This window comes from Leptomonas pyrrhocoris (genome assembly GCF_001293395.1).
Source record: "Leptomonas pyrrhocoris isolate H10 chromosome Unknown, whole genome shotgun sequence".
NCBI lineage: Eukaryota > Euglenozoa > Kinetoplastea > Trypanosomatida > Trypanosomatidae > Leptomonas > Leptomonas pyrrhocoris.
This window is the reverse complement of record NW_015438384.1, coordinates 151,977-172,909: the sequence shown is the minus strand read 5'-3', so window position 1 is coordinate 172,909 and position 20,933 is coordinate 151,977. Positions and strand designations below refer to the sequence as shown.

General features: G+C 60.1%; 2 protein-coding genes across 2 annotated transcripts; both read left to right on the top strand.

Moving 5' to 3' along the window:
* Positions 1–1,504: 1,504 nt before the first annotated feature.
* ABB37_09017 (P299 protein) lies at positions 1,505–9,751 on the top strand (the record flags this gene model as incomplete). The annotated part of the gene is made up of 1 exon (XM_015808246.1): positions 1,505–9,751. One exon carries the CDS (start codon positions 1,505–1,507, stop codon positions 9,749–9,751), a length of 8,247 nt encoding a protein of 2,748 aa, XP_015653137.1.
* Positions 9,752–11,562: 1,811 nt separating this feature from the next.
* Positions 11,563–20,297, top strand: ABB37_09016 (hypothetical protein; the record flags this gene model as incomplete). The annotated part of the gene is made up of 1 exon (XM_015808245.1): positions 11,563–20,297. The coding sequence occupies exon 1, from the start codon at positions 13,065–13,067 to the stop codon at positions 20,295–20,297; it is 7,233 nt and encodes a 2,410-aa protein (XP_015653136.1). The 5' UTR covers positions 11,563–13,064.
* Positions 20,298–20,933: the final 636 nt, after the last annotated feature.

Genomic DNA, 20,933 nt, shown 5'->3' with positions numbered 1-20,933 from the left:
TTCCTTTTCTTTTCTTTTTGAATTTGTATGTATCATGACTATTATGATAATTATTATTATCTTCGCTGTTGCTTGTCTTTGATTCCGCTTCCTTTTTCTTCTCTTTTTCAGTGTGCTTATGCTTGTTTGTGGGGAGGGCTACGTGTGTGTGTGTGTGTGTGTATGCGTGGTGGACGCTAACGAAAGGAAAGACACAAGACGACGACAATAATGAAGAAGGCCTTCGTCGCCTCTCACTCTCTCTGCCCTCTCCCGACACACCACCATCAGCTCTTGCGCGTTGGGGGGGGGGGGAGGGGACAGGAGAAGTCGATGGAACGAAACAGCCGGGGCGAAGGAGGAAACTCACAGAAGATAGAATCTGCGTAGTCAAAGATATATATATATTGGAGGGGGGAGGGTGTTCGCTCGGCTGCGTTCATCTAGGTCCTTCAAAGATTGTGGCGGTGTATGCGGGCGGTGGTGCGCTGCCACTCCCACATTTCCGCTTCGCTGCTGTGGTTCTTTTGTTCTTCTCCTTCTCGTTCATCTCCCCTTCTCTTCCTCTTCTTCTTCTTACACATCATTCGCGCGCTGTCAAACACACACGCAGTACGCATTATTATTTACCTGTTGATTTTTGTTGTGATTTGGAGAGAAAGCTCTGCAGAGAATTCTAGAACGGCCGACACATTACAACAACGGAAAGGAAAGACAGCGACCACTATTATCTTTTGTTTTTTTTTCTGAAAATAACAAAGAAAAGCAGGAGAAAGAGAGAAAGAAAGCTGGTTGCGACGTCAGACATCGACGCAGCTCGTCCTTTTTTTCTGTTGTTTTATAGCGTGTGTTCTCTGTTTGATTAGTCTTGTTTCTACTCTTCCTCTTCTTCCTTGTTTTACTTTTCTCTTTGCTGTTTTGCTTTGTCTCTGTCTGTCTGTGTGGTTTTCTGCAGCGCTCGACGGCTTCGGCACCCACAGCGCGAAGATAGCACCGTCAGCGCGCGTGTGGGATCGTTCTTGTTTGGATGTCTTTCACGCATCAGAGCGGGCGCGAGTGACAGAGGGTACGGAAGATATCCTATATATCTAACCCGGAGAAACGAAGAGGAGGGAGGGATTAGAAAAATAACAGAGAAAAGCAGAAGCAGAAAGGAGAAAGGGGGAAAAGGCGTTGAACTGGTCGTTACTCGTTCTGCTTTTTTTTTTTGTCAGTGCCTTTTTTTGTTTGTTTGTTTGTTTCTTTGTGACTGTATTCACACGTTGGTCTACATATACTTGATTTTCTTTTCTTTTTTGAGGGCCGTTTTTGTCACGCCACAGAAGCGCGCACACGCTCTACGTCGACGCAGCAGGAAGGAAAGAAGAAGAGAAATAATCTTGTTAAAACAAAAAATACATTACCTTTCTCCGCTTCCTTTCTTTCTCTCCCTTTTTTATCCTTTCTTTGCTGTGGGTTTTTTTTATTGGTTGTTTGCTGTCGACTTCATTTTGGGCTCTCTCTCTCTCCCCCTCTCTCGTGAATCATGGGCATTTTACCTAGTAAGGAGAGCCATGAGTACCCTGGCGCCTTCCACTTCGCGCAGAGCGGCTGCCACGCCATGGCGATTCTCCCCCTAACGGAGCACTTCTTTCCCTCCGTCGACTCTCTCGCGTTTCGGCAGCTCTACGCGTGCCGCGACATGCAGTCGGCGAAGTACAACTTCTCTCTCGTGTCACCGCAGATCATCGCGAAGTACCGCGAGCGGGCGATGGAGCAGCTGCGGGCGAAGGCGGCCAACGGCGGGGAAGCGGTGACACCGCCGAAGGACTTGTGGAAGCCGCGGCCGTTCCTGGCGCGTAAACCAGGCGCAGACAGCCCTGCGCATCCACAAGAACACCACGGCGAAGACGGCGATGACAACGGTAGCGATGCGAGCGTGGCGGATCAGGACATAGATGCCGACAAGGCGAGGACGACGTGGGTGGAGGTGGACGACATCAACGCTGGCAACTTCGGGCAGTTCTACGGCAACGACACGCGGTGTATTTCGCCGGACGAGTCCGAGTGGCCCTTCCCGCATCACGAGGAGGAACTCTGCGGTGAGCTGCAGCACCCGAACCCGTCCGCGCACTGGCGCACCCATGACGCGGCGCGGCAATACCTGCAGATGGAGAACCAAGAATTGGGGCTCCGCACCACGCCCTACTCCGCCGCGAGATCCGTGGCAGAGGGGCAGAACTACAGGAGTAGTAGTAATGCTGGTCCGCCATCACAGCAGCAGCAGGGCGAAGGCACGCCTTCTTCGCCGTCGCCGCCCTCCTATCAGCATCCCCGAAACATTTCCTTTGACTTTGACATCACCCCCGAGGCGGCGGCCGAGTTCGCCGATCACGAGCGCGCGTACGTGGACAAGTTCTTCAGCCGTAGTCCAGAGGCCCTCTATAGCGCGCTGGTGGTGGAGCCAAATCGAGGTTTCCTGGTCGACACGAATAAGGAGATGTGCGAGATCTACGCAGCGGAGACGCGCTGGAAGGAGGCGCGGCAGGTGGTCCGTGCGTACCGTCATCAGTGCAAGGAAGAGAAAGAGGAGGGGAAAGGAAAAGATAAAGCAGCAAAAGCAGCAGCGGCGCACGATAGCGGCAACAGGAAAGACACCGCCAAGAGCGCCTCCGCGGCGTCGCAGCGCCGTGTTACCAAAGAAGAAGCCGAGGAGGCGGCGAAGGTGCCGCCGCCTCGCATCTTCCTCCGTCCCGCCCCCCAAGTCATCGTCGTCCGCATCCACCGCGACGAGGAGGAGGCGACACGCGCCAAATACCTCGCCGAGCAGCAGCGCAAGCAGAGACGGCACGCTGCCGGGGCGAACTTCGATGACGAGACGATGTCCGCCGGCTCCCGCTCGCCCGTCTCCGGCAGCGTCTCGCCCTTGTTGAACACCCTCACGCAGCAGTCACCGACGCCGTCCTCGGCCTCGCACCTGCTGGAGCCCACCGGCCGGAAGCACCGCTTCGAGGAGGACGACCGCTACAAGGACGGCCGCATCCACCTGGTGGAAGAAGATGGCGTGCTCTACATATTTGCCTACAACACCGCCTACGTCGACCCGCGGCAGAAGGCGAAGGAGCGGCGGCAGCGCCGCGACGAGCAGGCGAGGCGGAAACCGACCGACCCGGCTGGCCAGCACACCACGCCCTCCTCCTCGGCGGCCGGCGATGACGACGAGGGGGAGGAGCCGGACGCGACGACCGGCGGTATGCGGGGCGGGGGAAGCCGGCAGACATCCTCGTTCTACCACATCGTCGACGCTTTCGGCTCGGAGGACCCGGAGAACGCCACGGTGGAAGGCTCGAAGAGGTCAGCTGCGGCAGACCGCAGTATCAAGAAGAGTACCACTGTTGCGGCGGCCGCCACGGCCGGGGCGAAGGGGAACTCCGAGGAGGAAGATGACGACGATGACACGGCCCTGTGTCCGCAGGGTGGCGGTGGCGGTGGCGGACCCCGGGAGCGTCAGCAGGAGACCGTTGTCTTCGTCGATGAGGCGGAGACGCACCGGCCACAAAACCGGCCGGAGTCCGCGACGGACGACGACGACGAATCGGAGGACGACGACGAGGCGGGTGCTCCTTCGGCGCGCGATCGGCGCGGTCAGCGCGAAAGGCAGGCCCGCCAGACCAGCACCAGCGCCGGCTCCGAGAGTACCGCCGCGACCTCGCCGACGGAGCGCCCCCGCGAGGTCAATCAGCTGCAGCTCTTCACCGCATCGCCTTTCATTCTGCCGATCTGCCCCGTGCGGGTGGTGGGGTGCAACGGCTACACCGAGTCCAGCTGTCGCGGCACGCCGTGGCTGCGCGGCACCGACGACGACCCGGAGGAAGACGCGTACGTTGAATCGCTGCCCGTCCGTCCACCCGTCATGTCCGGCGGTGGCTTCATCGACGCCAACATCGGCGACAAAATCCTGAGCCGCGCGTTTCTGCTGGGCTTTCAAGTCTTCCGCAACGTGTGCCTCGACGCCGGTCTGCCCGAGACGCTGACGCGGCCGTTTTGGACACTCGGGCTGCTGTCGAACATTCCGTTGCTGCAGATCTCTCGCGAGATGCGCTTCCGCATGCGGGCCGCCGCTGCCGAGGTGCAGCTCGGCTTCCAAGGTCTGCGTGACATGATCAAGGGAACGGAGAACGACCTACAGTCGTACATCTACGGCTTCTCGGATATTCTGCCCTACTTGGAGCGGGCCTCGCAGGCGCGGCTGCTGCAGGCAGCGGCAGAAGAAGAGGCGGAGGCTGCGCGCGCCGCCGCTGCGGAAGACAGCAATGACGGCGAGGAGGAAGAGGATGGCGAGAAGACGCGTCCGGGCGGGGGATCTGGGTCCCCGAGCTCGCTGCATCCGCTGCTGTTGCCTGATAACAACGAGCCCTACACGCTGCCCACGCGCGCCTCGCAGCCCGTCGCGCAGCGCAGTTTGCGCTTCCCCCGTCGGCCGATTGAGTTTTACACGCAGCTCACCATCCGTGGCAACCAATGCCTCTCCCGCGTGCGCACCGAGTCGCAGCGCTCCTTCTTTCACCTCATTGCGGAGGCGACAGCGCCGGTGTCCACTTCGCTCTTTATGAAGCCGCTAGAGTTACACATGTACGACTACGGCGGTGCAGTCCGGCTGCATCTGCTGAGGAGTCAAGAAACAGCAACAGGAGACGCGATGCAGCAGGTCTTGCCACCGCCCAAGAACGTGGATCAGCTTATCCGCGATCACCAGCGGCGTGTGCAGCTGCGCCACCTCGCGAAGCAGACAAACAACAACAGCGGCAGCGCCGATGGCACGACCAAGACGACGACCACCGCCACCACCACAGCGGGTTTGGGCAAGGGGACGGAGGAAGAGGGAGGAAGCCCCAATGCCAGGCCGGGCGGGCACAAGTTTGCGAAAGAGCACGAAGACACGGCAGCGCCACCGTATTTGGTCTACACAATCGTCCAGCCCTCCGCCTGGGCGGCCGGGCCGTCGTTGAAGCACTACCGGCGCATTATGCACGGCCCAGATGGACAGTCGATCGACGAGGCTGACCACCCGGCCACGGTGGACTTAACAGATGTGGAGCTGCTGTCCATGTGCGATCCGGCGGCTGCCGACGGTGCGGCCACCACCGTGACGCGGTGCACGTGCTGCGGCGAGGACGGCGCAGGTCCGCAGCCGGTCTTCGCGCCGCATCAATACCTTTACGAGGACGGCCTCTTCGTGGACGGCGACATGGTCGTGTATAACGTTCACGCCGGCCGCTGGGAGCACTTCGAGTACTTCCACCGCCAGCAGCTGGCCCGACGTCGCGCGCAGCGGGCACTGCAGAAGCAGATGAAGCTGCACAACAGCAACAGCAATAGCGAAGACGCCAAAGAAGCGCCGCCGCAGCAGCAGCAGCAGCAGCAGGCCGGCGGTGCGCAGAAGGGGCCGTCCACCACCACCACCACGGCGGCGGCGCCGGCGGCGGTGGTTTCTGTGCCGGGTGTGACGGTGGCCGGCAAAGTTGTCGCCGACGAACTGAGCGACGAGGACGAGGAGGACATCCATCAGGAAGACATTTTGCTGTGCTGGATCAAGCGGCGTCTGCAGAGCGCCACAACGCGCAACCGGCAGGACCCGGGATGGCTGCGCGACAGCGACGGCCACATTGTGCAGGAGGGCCGCTACTACATCTGGGGCTTTGAGCACGACGATCAGCGCTATTTCTACGGCTTGATTCCGAAGTTTGCCAAGGAGAAGAAGACGAAGCGGCACAGCAATGACAAGATGCCGCACACTCACTCCGGCACGGCGGCCGTGAGCGGGCATCGCCGACGACACGGCGGAGGCAGCAGCATCGGTACCTCGTCTGCTACGCCCCTCTCGCCGAGCATGAGTACTGTCAGCGCCCACGAGCTCCGCCGTCTGACCGCCGGTGGGCGCCACAACAGCTACGCCAACGGCGGGAACAGCAGCGGACGGAACCGAAACAACAACTCCCCCGGCGCCCGCAGCGCACGCAGCTCGCAGTCGCAGTCGCAGTCGCTGACCACGTGCACGCCGCAGAACCAGCACCTGCGTCACAGCGGCGGTGGTGTCGGAGGGGCGGGTGGGAATGCCAACATGGGCGGGGATGAGTTGGGCGGGAACGACTTCGGCGAGAACAGCTGCAGCGGCTGCCACGTGCAGACCTATGCGCCGCTCGTCCTGTCAATGCCAGACTCGCAGGCCCAATGCTCCCAAGGTGGCAGCAGTAACATGAGCAGCCCGGGCAGCAGCCGACGTGCGTTGCGGGCCGGCGACGGCAACGGCGGGAGGAGCCCCACGAATGCCGCTGTTGCCGGGGGTGGTATGGCCAGCACTGCGGCCGTCGCCACGGCTACTGGTACTACGCCGACGACGACGGCGGCGGCGTCTATCAGCAATAGCAGCAACACCAGCAGCGCCGTGCGGCAGGGGCGTGCGGGTCCGAAACAACCGTCGAAGGTGTCAGCCTTTTTGGCCGTCGCGGCCGCCTCGGCCGTGAAGGAGTCGGAAGGGTTCTCGTCAACGCTGGCTGTCGGGACTGCAGGACCTGGACAAGGTGCGACAGCCGCAACAACAAGAGGCGGCGGTGGTGGTGGTGGTCATGCGTTTCCCCCGCGTGTCGTCTCTGCGCCGCTTCAATCCACGGCATCGAAAAGCACTGGCGCTGGCGCTGCGGCGGCGGCGGCGGCAGCGGATGCATCGTTCCATTCTCCGTCTTCCTCGTCGAGCGACGGCACGCGGGTGTGGGGCGGACGGCAGCCGGTGGTGGTACCGGTGTCTCATCAAGACATGTCCTCCCTTCCACCGCCTCCCGCTGCGCAACAGCGGATGCCACAGCACCAGCAGCTCGACTACGCACCGGCGAGTGGAAACGCAATGATGAGTGGCAATCGTCGAGGACGTGCCATGCTCGCTGGCGGTTCCCGTCCACAGCAACAGCAGCAGCAACAGAATCAGCAATACCCTCCGCAGCGCGGAGGACCCAGCATGAACTTTGCAAGCAACAGCAATGAGAACGAATGGTACGCGTCACGCGACTCCGCCGGTGACCAAAGCCCTCCCCCGCCGCCACCGCCGCCGCCGATTGCAGGGGGTAATTTCGACGGCGCGCGTGGGTATATGAATCCTCCGCCGTCCCAGCAGCAGCAGCAACAGCAGCAGCCGCAGCAGCATCTCCATCCCCCGACGGCGTACATGAACACCAACACGGTGAACATACACCGTACCTCCCAGCTGCCACAGTCACGTCGTGTTCAGCAGCAGCAGCAGCAAGGACCACTTCCGCAGATGGGTCCGCAAGGCTACCCGCCGTACAATCCGCAAGCCCAGCGTCAGCAGCAACAGCAGCAGCAACAGCAGCCATCACCCTACGGTCTACAACCGCAGATGAACATGATGTCCGGGCCGGGTCCGCGCGGTGAGAGCGTCTCGCCTCTTCCCCCACAGCAGCAGTCGATGCCGTCAATGACAGATGTTCCGCCACCACCACCGCCGCCCATGTCGATGAACGCGAGGCCTCATACCAACAACAGCAACAGCAACATGATGGGTGGTGGTGTGAGCGCTGGTGTGCAGGGCGTGTATGCCGATCCCTCTGCCCACTCCACACCAAACCCGTCTTTCCACTCCTCTTACTACCCTGATGTGTCGCTTCCGCCGCCACCGTTGCAGCAACAGCAGCAACAGCAGCAGATGCCTCCGCCGCCGCCTCCGCCGTCCTCCCAGCGGCCCGCGCACGGAAGCGGCGGGAGCAGCAGCAGCTTTTACTCCGCACCGCCGCAGCCGATGGCACGGCATGCCGTCCAACACACACAGCAGCAGCAGACATCTCAACCGGCGTACAACGCTGGGCCTAACGGGGGACACCTCACCGGTGCGATGTACGTCGACGCGGGGATGGCGTCTTCGGCTGGCCCACAGCAGAAGCAACAGCAGCAGCAGATGCGTACGTCCCCCGCCATGCCCCCTCCGCCGTCGACACGGAGTGGGAGTGCGAGCGTCATGGCGGGTCCTCCGCCACCACCGCCGATGGGCGGACCCGCTAACCCGTCCTACCCACCTCGGCAGCCGTTGGGCAACCTTGGCACGTCCACCGCCATAGCAGCAACAACGCCGTCGCCGAACGCGTACGGAAATCCAAATGTGCCGCCCGGTCACCGCGGAGGAGGCGATGCAGGGATGTACGACAACAGCAGCAACAGCAACAGCAACGTCGGGGGCTTCCCCGGTGCGCCATCGCCTTCGTCACCGCCGAATAACGCGGCGGGCGGGGGCTGGGGCAGTCCGCCATTGCCGATGTCCTACAACAGCAACAACGGCGGCAGCAGCAGCAGCAACGCGCCCACACCGAACCCGGCGATCCAATCCAGTAGCGCACGTCCCAGCGGACCGGTCGGCAGCAGGGGACCGCATCCCGTGCCGCCGGGGAACCCCTACCCGTCACAGGCGCCGATGAACGCGGGCGGGACTGGCCGCAGCGGCAGCGGCAATAACAACAACGCCTATCCGGCGTGGGGCCCCGTGTCCAACACCGCGAGCAACCGTGCAAGTTCCATGCAACAACATCAGCAGCTGCCCGGTCCTTATCCGACGCCGACACGCGAGGCGGGCTACGGGCATGACGCCTACAACGCGGCGGGAGGTGTGCACCACAGCAATAGCAGCAATACCAACAATCCGAATCCCCGTACAATGAGCTCGCCTTACCCACAGCAATACCCGCAGCAGCAGCAGATGAATTCCCCACCGTCGCATAACTCTTCGTACGCGCCGACTCCATTACCGCCCCCTCAGCTTCAGCAACAGCAGCAGCAGCAACACGGAGGATCTGCCGGTAACGCTGGCATGACAGGGACGAGTAACGCCTACGGCCACCCCAGTGCGCCACCACCGCCACCACCGCCATCACAGCCCCAGGTGCCTTACCCAGCACCGCTCAGCAACCCTCCCCATCACACCCCGGCACACGGCAATAACCCTTACAGCAAGTCTGTCACCGCCTCGCCCGCGCTCTCCTATGCGCCGCAGGAGCAGCCATCGTCACCACCGCAGCCACCACAACAACAGCACCTACCACCACCACCACCACCACACGTTGCCAGCAGCAACAGCAATAACCCCTACAGGTACGGGGCGTCTACTTCGTCGCAGCTTCCGCAAGATGCCGTTGCTACGCGTACGGGCAGTAACGTGAGTGTGCAGCAGCAGCAGCAGCAGCAGTCACAGCATCGTTTGGCCACGCCAACTGGAAGCTCTTCTACGTTTTCACGAGATGCTTCGGGCGGAGGTGGGCCGTCGGGTATCTATCCTCCTATGTCAGGTCCGGCGAACGGCCCTCGTCAGCAGCAGCAACAGCACAGTGTTCCGCCTTCCCCCGCCCCGAACAGCTCGTACTTCCCCTCTGGTCCTCAGCAGCAGCAGCAGCAGCAGCAGCAGCAGGTCGCGTCTGCCAACGCGAGCGGCACACTCCTCCGCTCCTCTCCCGGACCCCAGCAGCGTCAGCACCTGCTCTTCCCACCACAGAGGCACACACCGCAACAGCGTCAACAGGGGTCGGGGTCTCCCACGCTGTCGTACAACACCCAGCAGTCCCCTACATCGCCGCCGCCGCAGCAACAGCATTTGTCGCCGCACTTTGGCTCAGAGACTGCGATGCAGCTGCAGCTCCAGCGCAGCGGAGACAGCTACGAAGAAGGCAGGTCGCCCGAGATGAGCAGCAGCTCTGGGCTACTGTCTCGCTTCTCGCACAACCCGTACGTCATGCAGTAAGGAAAGAACGGAGAAGGGAAATGAAAAAAAAATATGGGCTTAAGAGCGCCTTCAATTGAATAACGTGTTTTCTTTGTTACTATTTTTTATTATTGTTCTACTTTTCCCTTCTCATATATATATATATATATATGAATCCTGAAGTGCGGCGAATGCGGTGTTGCTGGGGGGGGGGGGGAGTTTCATTGAAGGTGGGAGAAGGGGAGGTCCTGCCGATCTCGCTGTCGAAATCATTGGCAGGAGGGCAAAAGACATTTAGCGGACTTGTTGGCTCAATCGCGTGCGCTCGCTGTGGTTGTTTTTTCTTTTCGCTGCTGCTGTCGTTTTTTGTTTTAAACCTTCTCTCTTCTTTGTATATATAGTTTTCTCCTGTATCTCCCTCTCGTTCTTTATTTCAGTAAGTATCCGTTTCTTTTTGTTTGTTTGATTGATTTCCCCTTCTTCTTCGTTCGGTGGGTAGTGGGGAGGTGGCGGTGTGACGCTGCGCGTCTACGCAGCGTTGGCCGTTGGGTGGTGGCAGTGGGTAGTGGTGGTGGTCGTTTGCTGCTACCCAACGCTGGTGTGTGTGTGTGTGTGTGTGTGGAAGCGCTCTCCAATGTTCTTCTTCTTCTTTTAGTGATGTTATGTTTTTTTTTTTTCGTATTCCCTTAGCGTATTTTACTGTTCTCTCTTTTCTTCTTACCTCGTGCTTGTACGCGGCTGTGTAGTACACATCATGATCGCCGTCGTCGTGAAACTCTTTGGGTGTAACGTGGATCCTTCAAAATAACAAAGAGAAAACGTATCCTCCTTGAAGGACTTCTTTTTCTTTTCCTTCTTCTTCTTCAATTCGGTGATGTCATGAGTGTGTGTGTGTGTCTGTGTTGGTGTTTTTAGCAGTTTTTTCTTTGGTAAAGCCTTCCTAGCGTAGTCGTCGCAGGTGCCGTTGAGCCCGTCTCGCGACAGCGAAGTAAGACGCCCATATTGTACGTATAGAAGGAGAGTTGAAGTGGTATTTGAAGGGTTCTTTTTTACTTATTTTTTCTTTTCCTTTCCTTTTCGCTGTCCAACAAGCAGCGGTTTGTTGCATGTCTTCGTTTGCAAGGGTGCTTACATATCTTCAAATATCTGAGCGGAGGTGTGTGTGTGTGTATGTGTGTACGGGTGGGTGTGACGATACCGTTGTGTGCGTGTGTAGGTGTTATCGAGCAGTGTGGCAGAACAAGGATGCTTTGACGCCTCTCTGCTCTGCGAATTGGGGAGATGTTATCTGGTTTAAAAAAAGAGCATTAAAAATAGAGAATATGGAAGGAAACTCACCTCGAAGCTCTCCGCATAGCGACGTACACGTCCCCTCTCGGCTTCGCTCTTGTTGCTCCCCCCGCTCTTGTACTTGAGGAATTCCTTCCGGGGGTAGGAGGGGGGGAGGGCGGTGGGACTTGCAGGGGCCACCGTCAGCGGAGCATCACGGCTCTCGTGAGATTGGAAACGAGGTGCTGTTGCTAGGGCTCGTATTCTCTATCTGATGTGTCGTGTGGGTGCCTCGGCTGCACTGTGACACACGGATAGAGGAAGAGGAGGAGGAGGAGGGGCGGGCAGGAGCTGCTTCCCAACGAATAGAAAAAGCGTTGAGCGATGGCGCGGACAAGCCTACATACGCTCCACCGTGAAGTTAGCCTGCGGTGGCAACGAAAAGACTCTTTTTTCCTTCCTTCCTTGACAGGAAACGTGATCGTCTCTCCATATCCGATACTTTCTCCTCCCTTCCTTGCTGCCTCTTTCCTCCACGGATGCGCCGATGCGAGGATTCCTCTTCTGTCGTTTCTTCGATAGCCACCCTGCACGCGTGTATGTCAACACTGCGTAGCGCCGACTCTCGCACTACCAGGACCGCGACAAGCTCTCTCACGTACACACTTACACCGTATTTATCCAGAAGATAAAAAAAAAGACAGCAATATCTGCTGTGTGTTTGTCTGTGTGTTTGTTGTCTCGTCTGGTGCTGCTGCTGGTGCTGCTGCTGCTGCTCTCCCTTCACCTACAGGGCGCGCTCGAGCGCGTTCGCGAGGGGTGCGCTGACCTTGACGACGGTACTTGGTGCTTCAACACTAGAATAAAGAAAGCAAAGCTCACACTAGCGTGGGGTATTTCTATATAAATATATATATATATATATATATATATATCAGTGAAGCGATAAGCGTGACACTTTCTTCTCCCTCAATCTCTGTCTTTTTTTTTCTTTTGCGGGTGTGCGTGCGTGTGTGTGTGTTTCGGTTGTTTTGTATTGCAGTCGCGTGTGGATTGTTGTACTCCTCTTCTTCTTTGTATATAAATTTATTTAGTTATATACCCCCACCTGCCCGTCTGCTAAGTGATTTCCACTCCACGTTTATTTTGTTAGTCGCTGTTGTTGCTTTATCTGTTTTTGTTTTTCCTCTTTCTCTTCTCTCTCTCACCCACACACACACAACACTCCCTCATCGACTCGCTGTTAAGAGAGAACAAGAAAGTGAGGAGTCGCGCTAACATCGCTTTCTTACCATTTCCTTTTCTTTCTTCTCCCGATCTTCGTGTTCTTTTTCTTTATCACTATTAGTACTGTTATTAGTATTACTTCCTGCTATCCTACGTGGACGTTTGGAGAGCCACAACAGCTTTTTTTGGCTTCCCTCGTCTGCTCACACGGTGTGTGTGTGTGTGTGTGTGTGTGTGTGTGTTTGGTGCAGGTGGTTTTTTTCTCCTGCAGGTTAACGAATATAATATTAAAGAGCATAAAGAAGTTCTTCGCACACGTTTAATTTGTTCTTTAAGAACAAGAGAAAGAGAGGTAAAGAGAAAGTACCTCTCACCGTCTCTCAGAGCCATCGCGGTGCTTTTACTAGTATTCCTTTCATTAATAAGTTTTTTCGTTTCACATTGTTGTAACTCCTGCTCTACCGTATTTTTTTTTTTTGGCTGCGGTGGGCGTTTTTTGTTCTTGTCTTTTCTTGGTTAATTCCTTTGCCTGTTTGTTGCTGTTTTTCTTTTGTATCTCTTCTGCAGGTTACCCTCCTCAATTCTTCTTGTCGAACTATTTCTTGCTCCTCAGCTTTGGTCTGTTGTCGTGGTCAACGGTCGCCGATCTTTCTTTCTTCATCCTCTTCTTATTGGTGGTTTCTGTATTCGTTTTTCAGTTGGAGGTTGCTGCTGCTCAAGTTGTTAGGCAACACGTAACAGGCGTGGTGAGCTGTGCGTGTCTTGTAAAGGCACTTCTCACCTCCTCACACGAGCAGAAGACGCATACGTTATTTTCTTCTCTTTTTTTTCTTTTCTTTTAGTAAGAAGACCGAAGATGGGCGCCCTCCCAAGTCGAGAGTCCAACGAGGACCCCTCCACCGTCTTCTTCGCCAACTGCGGCTCGCACGTTGTCTTCCACATTCCCATGACACCGCACTTCTTCCCCGCGCCGGACGGACTCGCGTTTCGGCAGCTCTTCCACGCGCGGAACAACCAATCCGCGCTGTACTGCTTTGACATGAAAGATGTGTCATCAGTGCTGCCGAAGCAGGTCGCGGAGGCGTTCCGCGAGGCACAGGACGAGGACTGGGGCGAGGAGGCGGAGGCGACGGACCCGAGCGTGCACTACTACGACGAGGAGATCAACGAGAAGATGCGAGAATGCGGTGCGGCGGCGAGTGCGGCGGCACCGTCGGTCGGCCGTCACTTCCGGCACTCCGTTGAAGACCCGGCGAGTTTGTATAAGATGCTGATCGAGGAGCCCACCGCCGGCACCCTCGTGGACACGGATGCGGAGATGTGCGAGTTATTCGAGGCGGAGCAGCGATGGCGTGCGGCGGTGGCGCAGGAGTTCTCCAAATCTGCCACGCCGCAGAAAACGTCATCGGAGGAGAAGGCAAAGAACGGTGGGGATCAAACCAGCAGCACGGCAGGCGTTTCTTCGGATGCGGTGAGGAGTCATCACGAGGGCGATGAGGAGGACGGTGCGGGTGCGGGTCCCTCTACCGCCTCCTTACCCCCACCACCGAAGAAATTCCTCTATCCCCTCCCTCATGCCATCGCACTCCGCATGACGACCGAGGAGGAGGAGGAGATGCGAGCGGAGTACTGCCAGCTGCACAACATCCCCTACGTCGCCCCGCACCTCCACGACGTGAAGCCCGGCTCGACGCCGCCCATGATGGACGCGGCGGCGCTCGCACAACTCGGCGTGCCGCGGACGTCCTCCTCGACGTGCTTTGTTGCCTGCCCCATGCCGCTTCCTTTGCCGCTGGTCGAGCGGCGGCGCTACCACTTCGAGGACGATCCAAAGTACCGCGACGGCCGCGTCCACCTCGTCGAGGAGCACGGTGTGCTGTACCACTTCGCGTACTTCCCAAAGAAGCGGCGCCACGACGCAGCGGCTAAGACCAGCAATGCCGCCGCGGCAGGTGTGAAGGCGGCGGACACGCCGACCAGCACTCCGATCGTACTCGACCGCTGCCTGCACGACGTCGTCTACAGCGAAGAACCCGACACGTCCGTCTCGAACAGCAAACAGCATGCGGCGGCGGCGGCGGCAGCGGCCTCCTCCCCCTTCTCTTCCTCTCCTTCGGGCACGACATCGAACGTGAATAACGAACCGGAGGTGGCGCCGGCGAAGCGCTACGGCCGGTGTGCGCGTTGCGGGGCCCGCATCGAGCAGCGCATGGACTACACACAACTGCGACGGTTGAAAGCAACACGACTGCAGCGACGCGAGTTGCGGCGGGCAGAGGAACTGGCGCAGCAGCAGCAGCAGCAGCAACGACTGCACGAGAACACCAGCGGAGCGGGCCTTTCATCGAATACGGCGGACGACAGCGAGGACGCGGCGGCGCAACGAGCGGCCTGGGCTGCGTTTGCTGCCGCCCGCGAGGCAGAGAAGAAAAACGGTTGCCACAACGATGATGTCGCGGCTGCGGCGCACGGCAGCGACAGCGACGACGCGCCAGGCAGCGACAACGATCTCGAGGTGGCCTCCCACACGGAGCGGGTCGAGGAGGAAGGCGAGGCGGAGTTTATCATCAACATCGCGCCGGTGCGCATCGCCGGCATGGACGGCCTTCTCCCCTCCCGCACGCGCGGCACGCCGTGGCTGCGCGGGTACGAGCATGAGGACGAAGCCGCTGCCGATCAGTACGTGGAGCAGCTGCCGTACACGCCGCCCGTCATGCGCAGCTGCCGCTTCATCGACGGCTCCGTCGGCGACAAGATCGTCAACCGCGCCACGCTTGTGACGCTGCTGTCGTACCGTCCGATGTGCCGGCAGGCGGGGTTGAGCAACGCCCTCACCCGACCCGTGTGGTCTACGTGTGTGCTGTCGAACATTCCGTACCTGCAGATGGTCCGGGAGACTTTCTTCCGCGCCAAGGCAGCCGTGGCGGAGATCGACGACAGCGACATGCTGCTGCGCCAGTGGCTGGACGTGGTGGACCGCGAGAACAACTTCTACAACTTCATCAACGCGAACTTGTATATGATGCGCAACTTCACGCCGCCGGAGCGGACGGTGCGGCAGCACGAACCAATCGACGAGATGAACAGCACCATGACGACGGCTGGGGCGGCGAGTGATGTGACGGGTGGGTTTGGAAACGGCAGCGTCGACACAGGCCATGGCAACTCTATCGCCTCGTCGCCGCTGCTGCAGTGTCCAGCCGGAAAGGTGCGAAGCTTCGAGGATGGGGCCGGACATGCGCAGCTCTCCCAGCACAACTCAACGCACGCCTCGGCTGGCCTCAGTAGCACTCGCGATCCGCGTGGCGAGGACGAAGACACCGCGACATCGGCGCGATGCAGTGAGCACGATCCACAGCAACGGCAGCTACAACACCGCTGGGAGAACACGGGTGATGATGAAGCCTTTGCGGCGCTCCCTTCCACCTCTTCCCTCTGCGCGTCCGCTGTACCGGTCACCGCGACTTCTGCGAACACCCGTGCGGCAACCACATCTACAACGATGACAACGATGGAGACAGCCGGTCATGCCGGTCTCTCCACCGCGAATTCGGCTGTCGCATCGACCCACGCCGACGGGGGGGATCACCACCTCCCCCACTCCGTCACGGTACACGCCAAACGCACCGGCGATGACGACGCGGTCGCCGCCGCAGCAACGGCAGGGGTGAGCAGCGAAAACAGAACTGCGAGCACGACGGCGGTGAAGGGAAAACGAAAGCACGACGAAGACGTGGCGGTCGAGAAGAACAATTCGAGGGGGCAGACCGGCTCGATGAAATTGCGCAGTCACCACCTCACGCGCGACTTGGAGGAGGCAACGATTGGGCGGCCGGAGGGGCACGGCCCACGCGACATCGTCGAAGAGGACTTCGATGACGATGACACAGGCGAGGACAACGACGGTGGTGACGATGATGATCTGGACTCGGAGAGCCGCGGTGAGGATGTGGCGCGCGGCAACGACGCGAGAGCACGCGCGGCACGCCGGAGAGAGGAGAAGCTCAAGGCCAAAGGAAGCAAGAAGAGCAAAACAAAGAAGGCGGCTGCTGCGCCGGCGACTGCGGGGGTGGTGGCAGCAGGCGACGGGGGTACGTCGCCGAAGCAGAAGGCAACATGGCGGAGCCCGGCGACGGCCGGAGTGGCGCTGCATTCGTTGACGTCGGACACCCCTGCTGCGGATGTGGATGCTGACGACACAAATAACGATGATGACGGAGGTGAGGCATCAGGCAAACCAACACCGCCTCCCGCCCCGCACACTAGCGGAGAGAACGATGAGCGCGAGGCGGACGAAGACGCTGACTTGCGCATGGAGGAGGAAGGGCAGGCGCGTGGAAGCAGCAAGACAAAGTACAGCAGCAGCGCGGGCACTGCCGCCAGCAACGGAGATAAGGTTCAGAGGACGTTTCCGCTGACGGTGAACAACGAGCACGCAGGCACACACGACACGAAGAACGCGGACCAGCCGCCGCTGTCGTCGTTAACGCCGCCGCGCGTCGAGGTGCCGCCACGGCCAAATTTCCAGCTCTTCTCCTCCCGCCTGGAGCCGCACGCGCCCCTCTCACTCTACTCGCTGTTTGACTACGACATCAGCACGGACGCCGCGATGGCGGGCAGTCACGCCGGCAGCCCCACGGTCGGCGCCGACCTCAGCGCGAAGGCGAGGGAGGAAGCGGCGACATCGGCCGCGACGAACGGCGCTGCCACCGCCGAAAGTACGTTCCCGAGCTACGTGCAGCACGACGTGCTTCGGGAAAACGCGCGACGTCAGGCGGAGCCGAAGTCGATGCGGCGGCCCAGCCATGCCTTGTATGAATGCGGCATGCTCGCCACCACGCGCGGCCGCAGCTTTTTATTTCTCCTCCGCGAGGACTGCGTGCACGCGCTGCTGTACTACCTGTCCTCCGCCGCCGCGCCGATCTTTATCGGGGCCTATATTGAACCGGTGGATACCACCAGCGTGAGCTATGGAGGGGCGGTGCGACTGCAGCCGCCGAGCGCGGTGAACCTACCGCTGGAGGAAGCCGAGGGCGACGCAGCAGCAACAGTGGAGGAAGCGACGAGTGGGGTACTGCGGAACGGTGGCGACTCGAAGCAGATGAGCGGCACCGGAAGGACGAGTAACGTTGCCGCCTCCAAGCTCGTGGAGGACGGGGGAGAGCTGCTGCAATGCAGCGGGGCGACACACAGAAAAGGAGGCGTAGTCGAAGAACTGCGGTCCGCTGACGCGCGTCACGTGGTGATTGGTCCGGTAGAAGGCATGGAGGTGATGGCGGAGTACTTCAAGAGCAAAGGGCTCATCACGTGCTTCAGCGTCAGTGACGTGGAGCGCATCGCACCTGGCCCCAGCGCCGCACACAGACTCCGCAAAATGATTTTACCCCCCTCCCACCTCCACCTCAACGTCAACAACAGCAGCAGCGGCAGTTGTTCGTCTCTGCAGGACGAAGAACACGCGTTGGCGGTCCGGCAAGCGCGGGAGGCCGCCCAGTTCGGGCACATCTTCACGTACGCCGCACAGGAGTTCTGCGACGGCGACTTGGTGGTGTACAACTTTGACGAGCGGCGCTGGGAGCACTACGAGCACGTGCAGCTGCGACGCCGATTTGCGTCGAAGGCGGCTGCGATCGCGGCCGGCGGCGGCACCTTCTACGGCGGGGAGAGCCACCAGCACAATCACAACCACAGCAGTAGCTGCAGCCCGATGGGCCGCTCCTCCGCCGCCTCCTCGTCCTTCAACTCGACGAACGCGCTGGGGTTGATGTCGGCCGTGGTGGGGCACGGCGAGCGCGTGCACGACGACGTTGCCGGGATGGTGGACGGCAGCATCGGCGGAGCCAGCTCCGTCGCCGACGCCTCCATGTCCGCACGTCTGCTCTGCGTCGGGTTGGATGAGCTGCTGCTGAGCTGGACGAAGTGGGTCGTCGACAACCGCTTTTACGAGGACCGCAGCGACCTGGGGTGGTTGAACCTCCCCGACGGAAGCCCGATTCAGCTCGGGGGGCGCTACTTTGTATGGAGCTTCCGGCACAATCACCAGCGCTACTTCTACGGGGTCATTCCGAAGTTCGCGAAGGGCCGCCTGCGCCGGCAGAAGTTGATGGAGCGGAACCGGAAGAGGAAGAAGGAGGCGGGCACTCCGCGTGGCGCCACGGCGTCCGCCACCACCACCACCAGGAACAGCGCGGTGGTGTCAATCAGCAAAGACGCAACGCTGAAGGGTCACCGGCCCGCCAAGGGGAGCACGTCGCGGTCGCCCTTCACTACACGGCAGAACGCACGTCCGCACAGCACCGGCAGTAGCGGCAGCCACCACGGTGGTGGTAGCGGCAGCAGCAGCAGACACGACAGTCTCAGCCGCACCGGCGCTGCTGCGCACACAGACCCTCTTCAGCTGAGCACCGGGCTTTCTTCTCTGCAGAGCGGCGGCGGCGGTGCTGCTCCCATGCAGACGCCCATGCCTCCCCAAGGGTCGCCTGGTGGGTCATGGAGTCCGACCGTGTTCTCCACCTCCGCTGTGAATGCTGCAGCCTACGCATCGCAGCAGCAGCAGCAGCAACTCCCACAGCAAGCGAGCTACATCAACGCATCATCGCTGGGGCAGCTCAGTGATGGCCTCGACTACGAGGAGGCTCCGTCTGCAACGCCGTCGTCGTCGGGGACGTTGCGGCAGCGCGGCTTTTCTCACGCCTACGGACTCGACTCCCGACAGCAGCAGCAGCAGCAGATGCCCGCTTCTCACTCGCAGGCCCTCTACCCACCGTGCGAGCCCTCGTGGACCGCCCCTTCACCTCATTACACCAGCTCCCCTGGCGTAGCACCAGCGCCGGTAGCAGCGAGTAGAAACAGCAGCTTCCCGAGTGTGCGAGTTGGCACCAACGTAGCTGGTCCACCGCCGCCTCCGTTGCAGATGAACAGCGCCAGCTCCAACTCCGCCCCTGGTGCTGCTACTGCTGCTCGACGCGCGCCACTGCTGGGTCCGCCGCCCTCGCAGCCCTTCGGCAAACGTCATACCCCACGCAGTCCATCGCTCACGTCTCACGCGCAGTTCTCGTCTGCAGGGGCAACGGGCAGTGGTGTGGGCGGTCCGAACTACTACTACCAATACGGCGGCAACACGTTCATACAGGATGGTAAGCGGCACGAGAACGAGTACTACCCCCCGCTGCCGCCGAACACGCCCTTCCACCCCGCCCCGCCAGCGGCCAACGCGCAGCTCGTACCGCTGCCTCACCCACAGACGGAGCGCGGCGGCATTCCCGCTATTTTTCGATACTGGGGGCCGATGGGTCATCCTTCCTCGTCGCGCAGCAGCACACAGGCTCGGCCCGCGATGCCGCCCCCCTTTGCGCAGTCACAACAGCCGCTGTCGTCGCGCGGGGGTCGACCAGTCTTCCAGCCCGGCTCGGCCCCCTGCAACAGCAGCAACTTTGGGGTGAGTGCCAGCTCGCCGGCTGCCAGCGCCGCGGTGGTGGTGTCCGTCGGAGGCAATCCCGTAACGGTGCGGGTGCGGCGACGCGGTGCGAGCACGGCGGCGGCGGTTCCGTCCGGCCCCTCGTCCTCTTCGCTGCCGGTGTCCGTTCCGACGATGGAGCTCGGGCCGGCTCCGTCGTCGTCCTCTGTAGCAGCGGCAGGGGTGATGAACAGCTCGCTGTCCAATGCAGGTGCCGCCAGCTTCCCTGCCACGCCGCTGTCGAATGAACAGTCACCGTCGCACTTCGTGGGTGGTGCGGGGCCGCCTACTGCTCAATCAGCCACCATCACAACAACAGCAATGGCAGGAGGAGGAGGCGTCATGCCAGCCAGCGCGCCGTCGGTGGCTGTACCAGCACCAACAGCCACCGCCACAGCAGCAGGTGCGGGGGCAGTTGTTGGCGGTTCTCTCACCGCGCCGCCGCCGCGCCGGCTCTCCCCGACGAGTATGCTGCCGGCCAATCTAATCAACGAAGGCTCCAAGACGAAAGGGGAGTCGCTGCTGCGGGGGGAGGAGGACACGTACGTGCAGCGGCAAGCGTTTCGGTGGAACCCATACGCGTCGCGGAAGTGGGTTGCCGGCCCGCATGACGCGGAAGGACCAGGAGAATAATGAAGAGCTGTAAAGAACATATAATATATATCTGAGAGTTAACTTTGCCCGACATCGCACGAACTCGACTTGTACGTGTGTGTGTGTGTGTGTGTCCTGCGCTTCTGGTGCGTTTGTTGTGGATGATGTTTGTTGGTTTCCCTTCCGTCTGGTCTTGTCTTGTTCTCGCGCCGCTTTCGTTGTTATTATTGTTCGGGATGATTTACGGTACGAGGGGGTTTTCTCTGTCCCCCTCCCCCCTCCCTCCTCTTTCGTTATCTCTGTCTCTCGTGTTGTGGGTGTTGCCGCGTTCAGTGGGGTTGGCGGCGGTGGCGGCGGAGGCTGAAAGCGGCGCCGGTTTTTGGCCTCTGTGGCATTTCTCTTTACGGTTTTTGATCTCTCTTGGCTTTTCTTTTGGTGGCTGTGTGTGAGTGTGTGAGTACGTGCGTTCAGCAAATAAATATAATTAAAAAAGGAAAAACGAGCATACCTGTTCCTTAGCAAATGTTGACGCGGCGCATCGCTGTCTTTCTCTCCTGATGCGTTTCTTTCCTTCTTTTTGTAAGGCAGGGGAGGTACACTCACCGGTGTTTGCGGCTCCTCGTTGAAATGCGCGAAACCCCCGCTGCGGCAATCCTTTCTCGCTCTCCCTCTAAC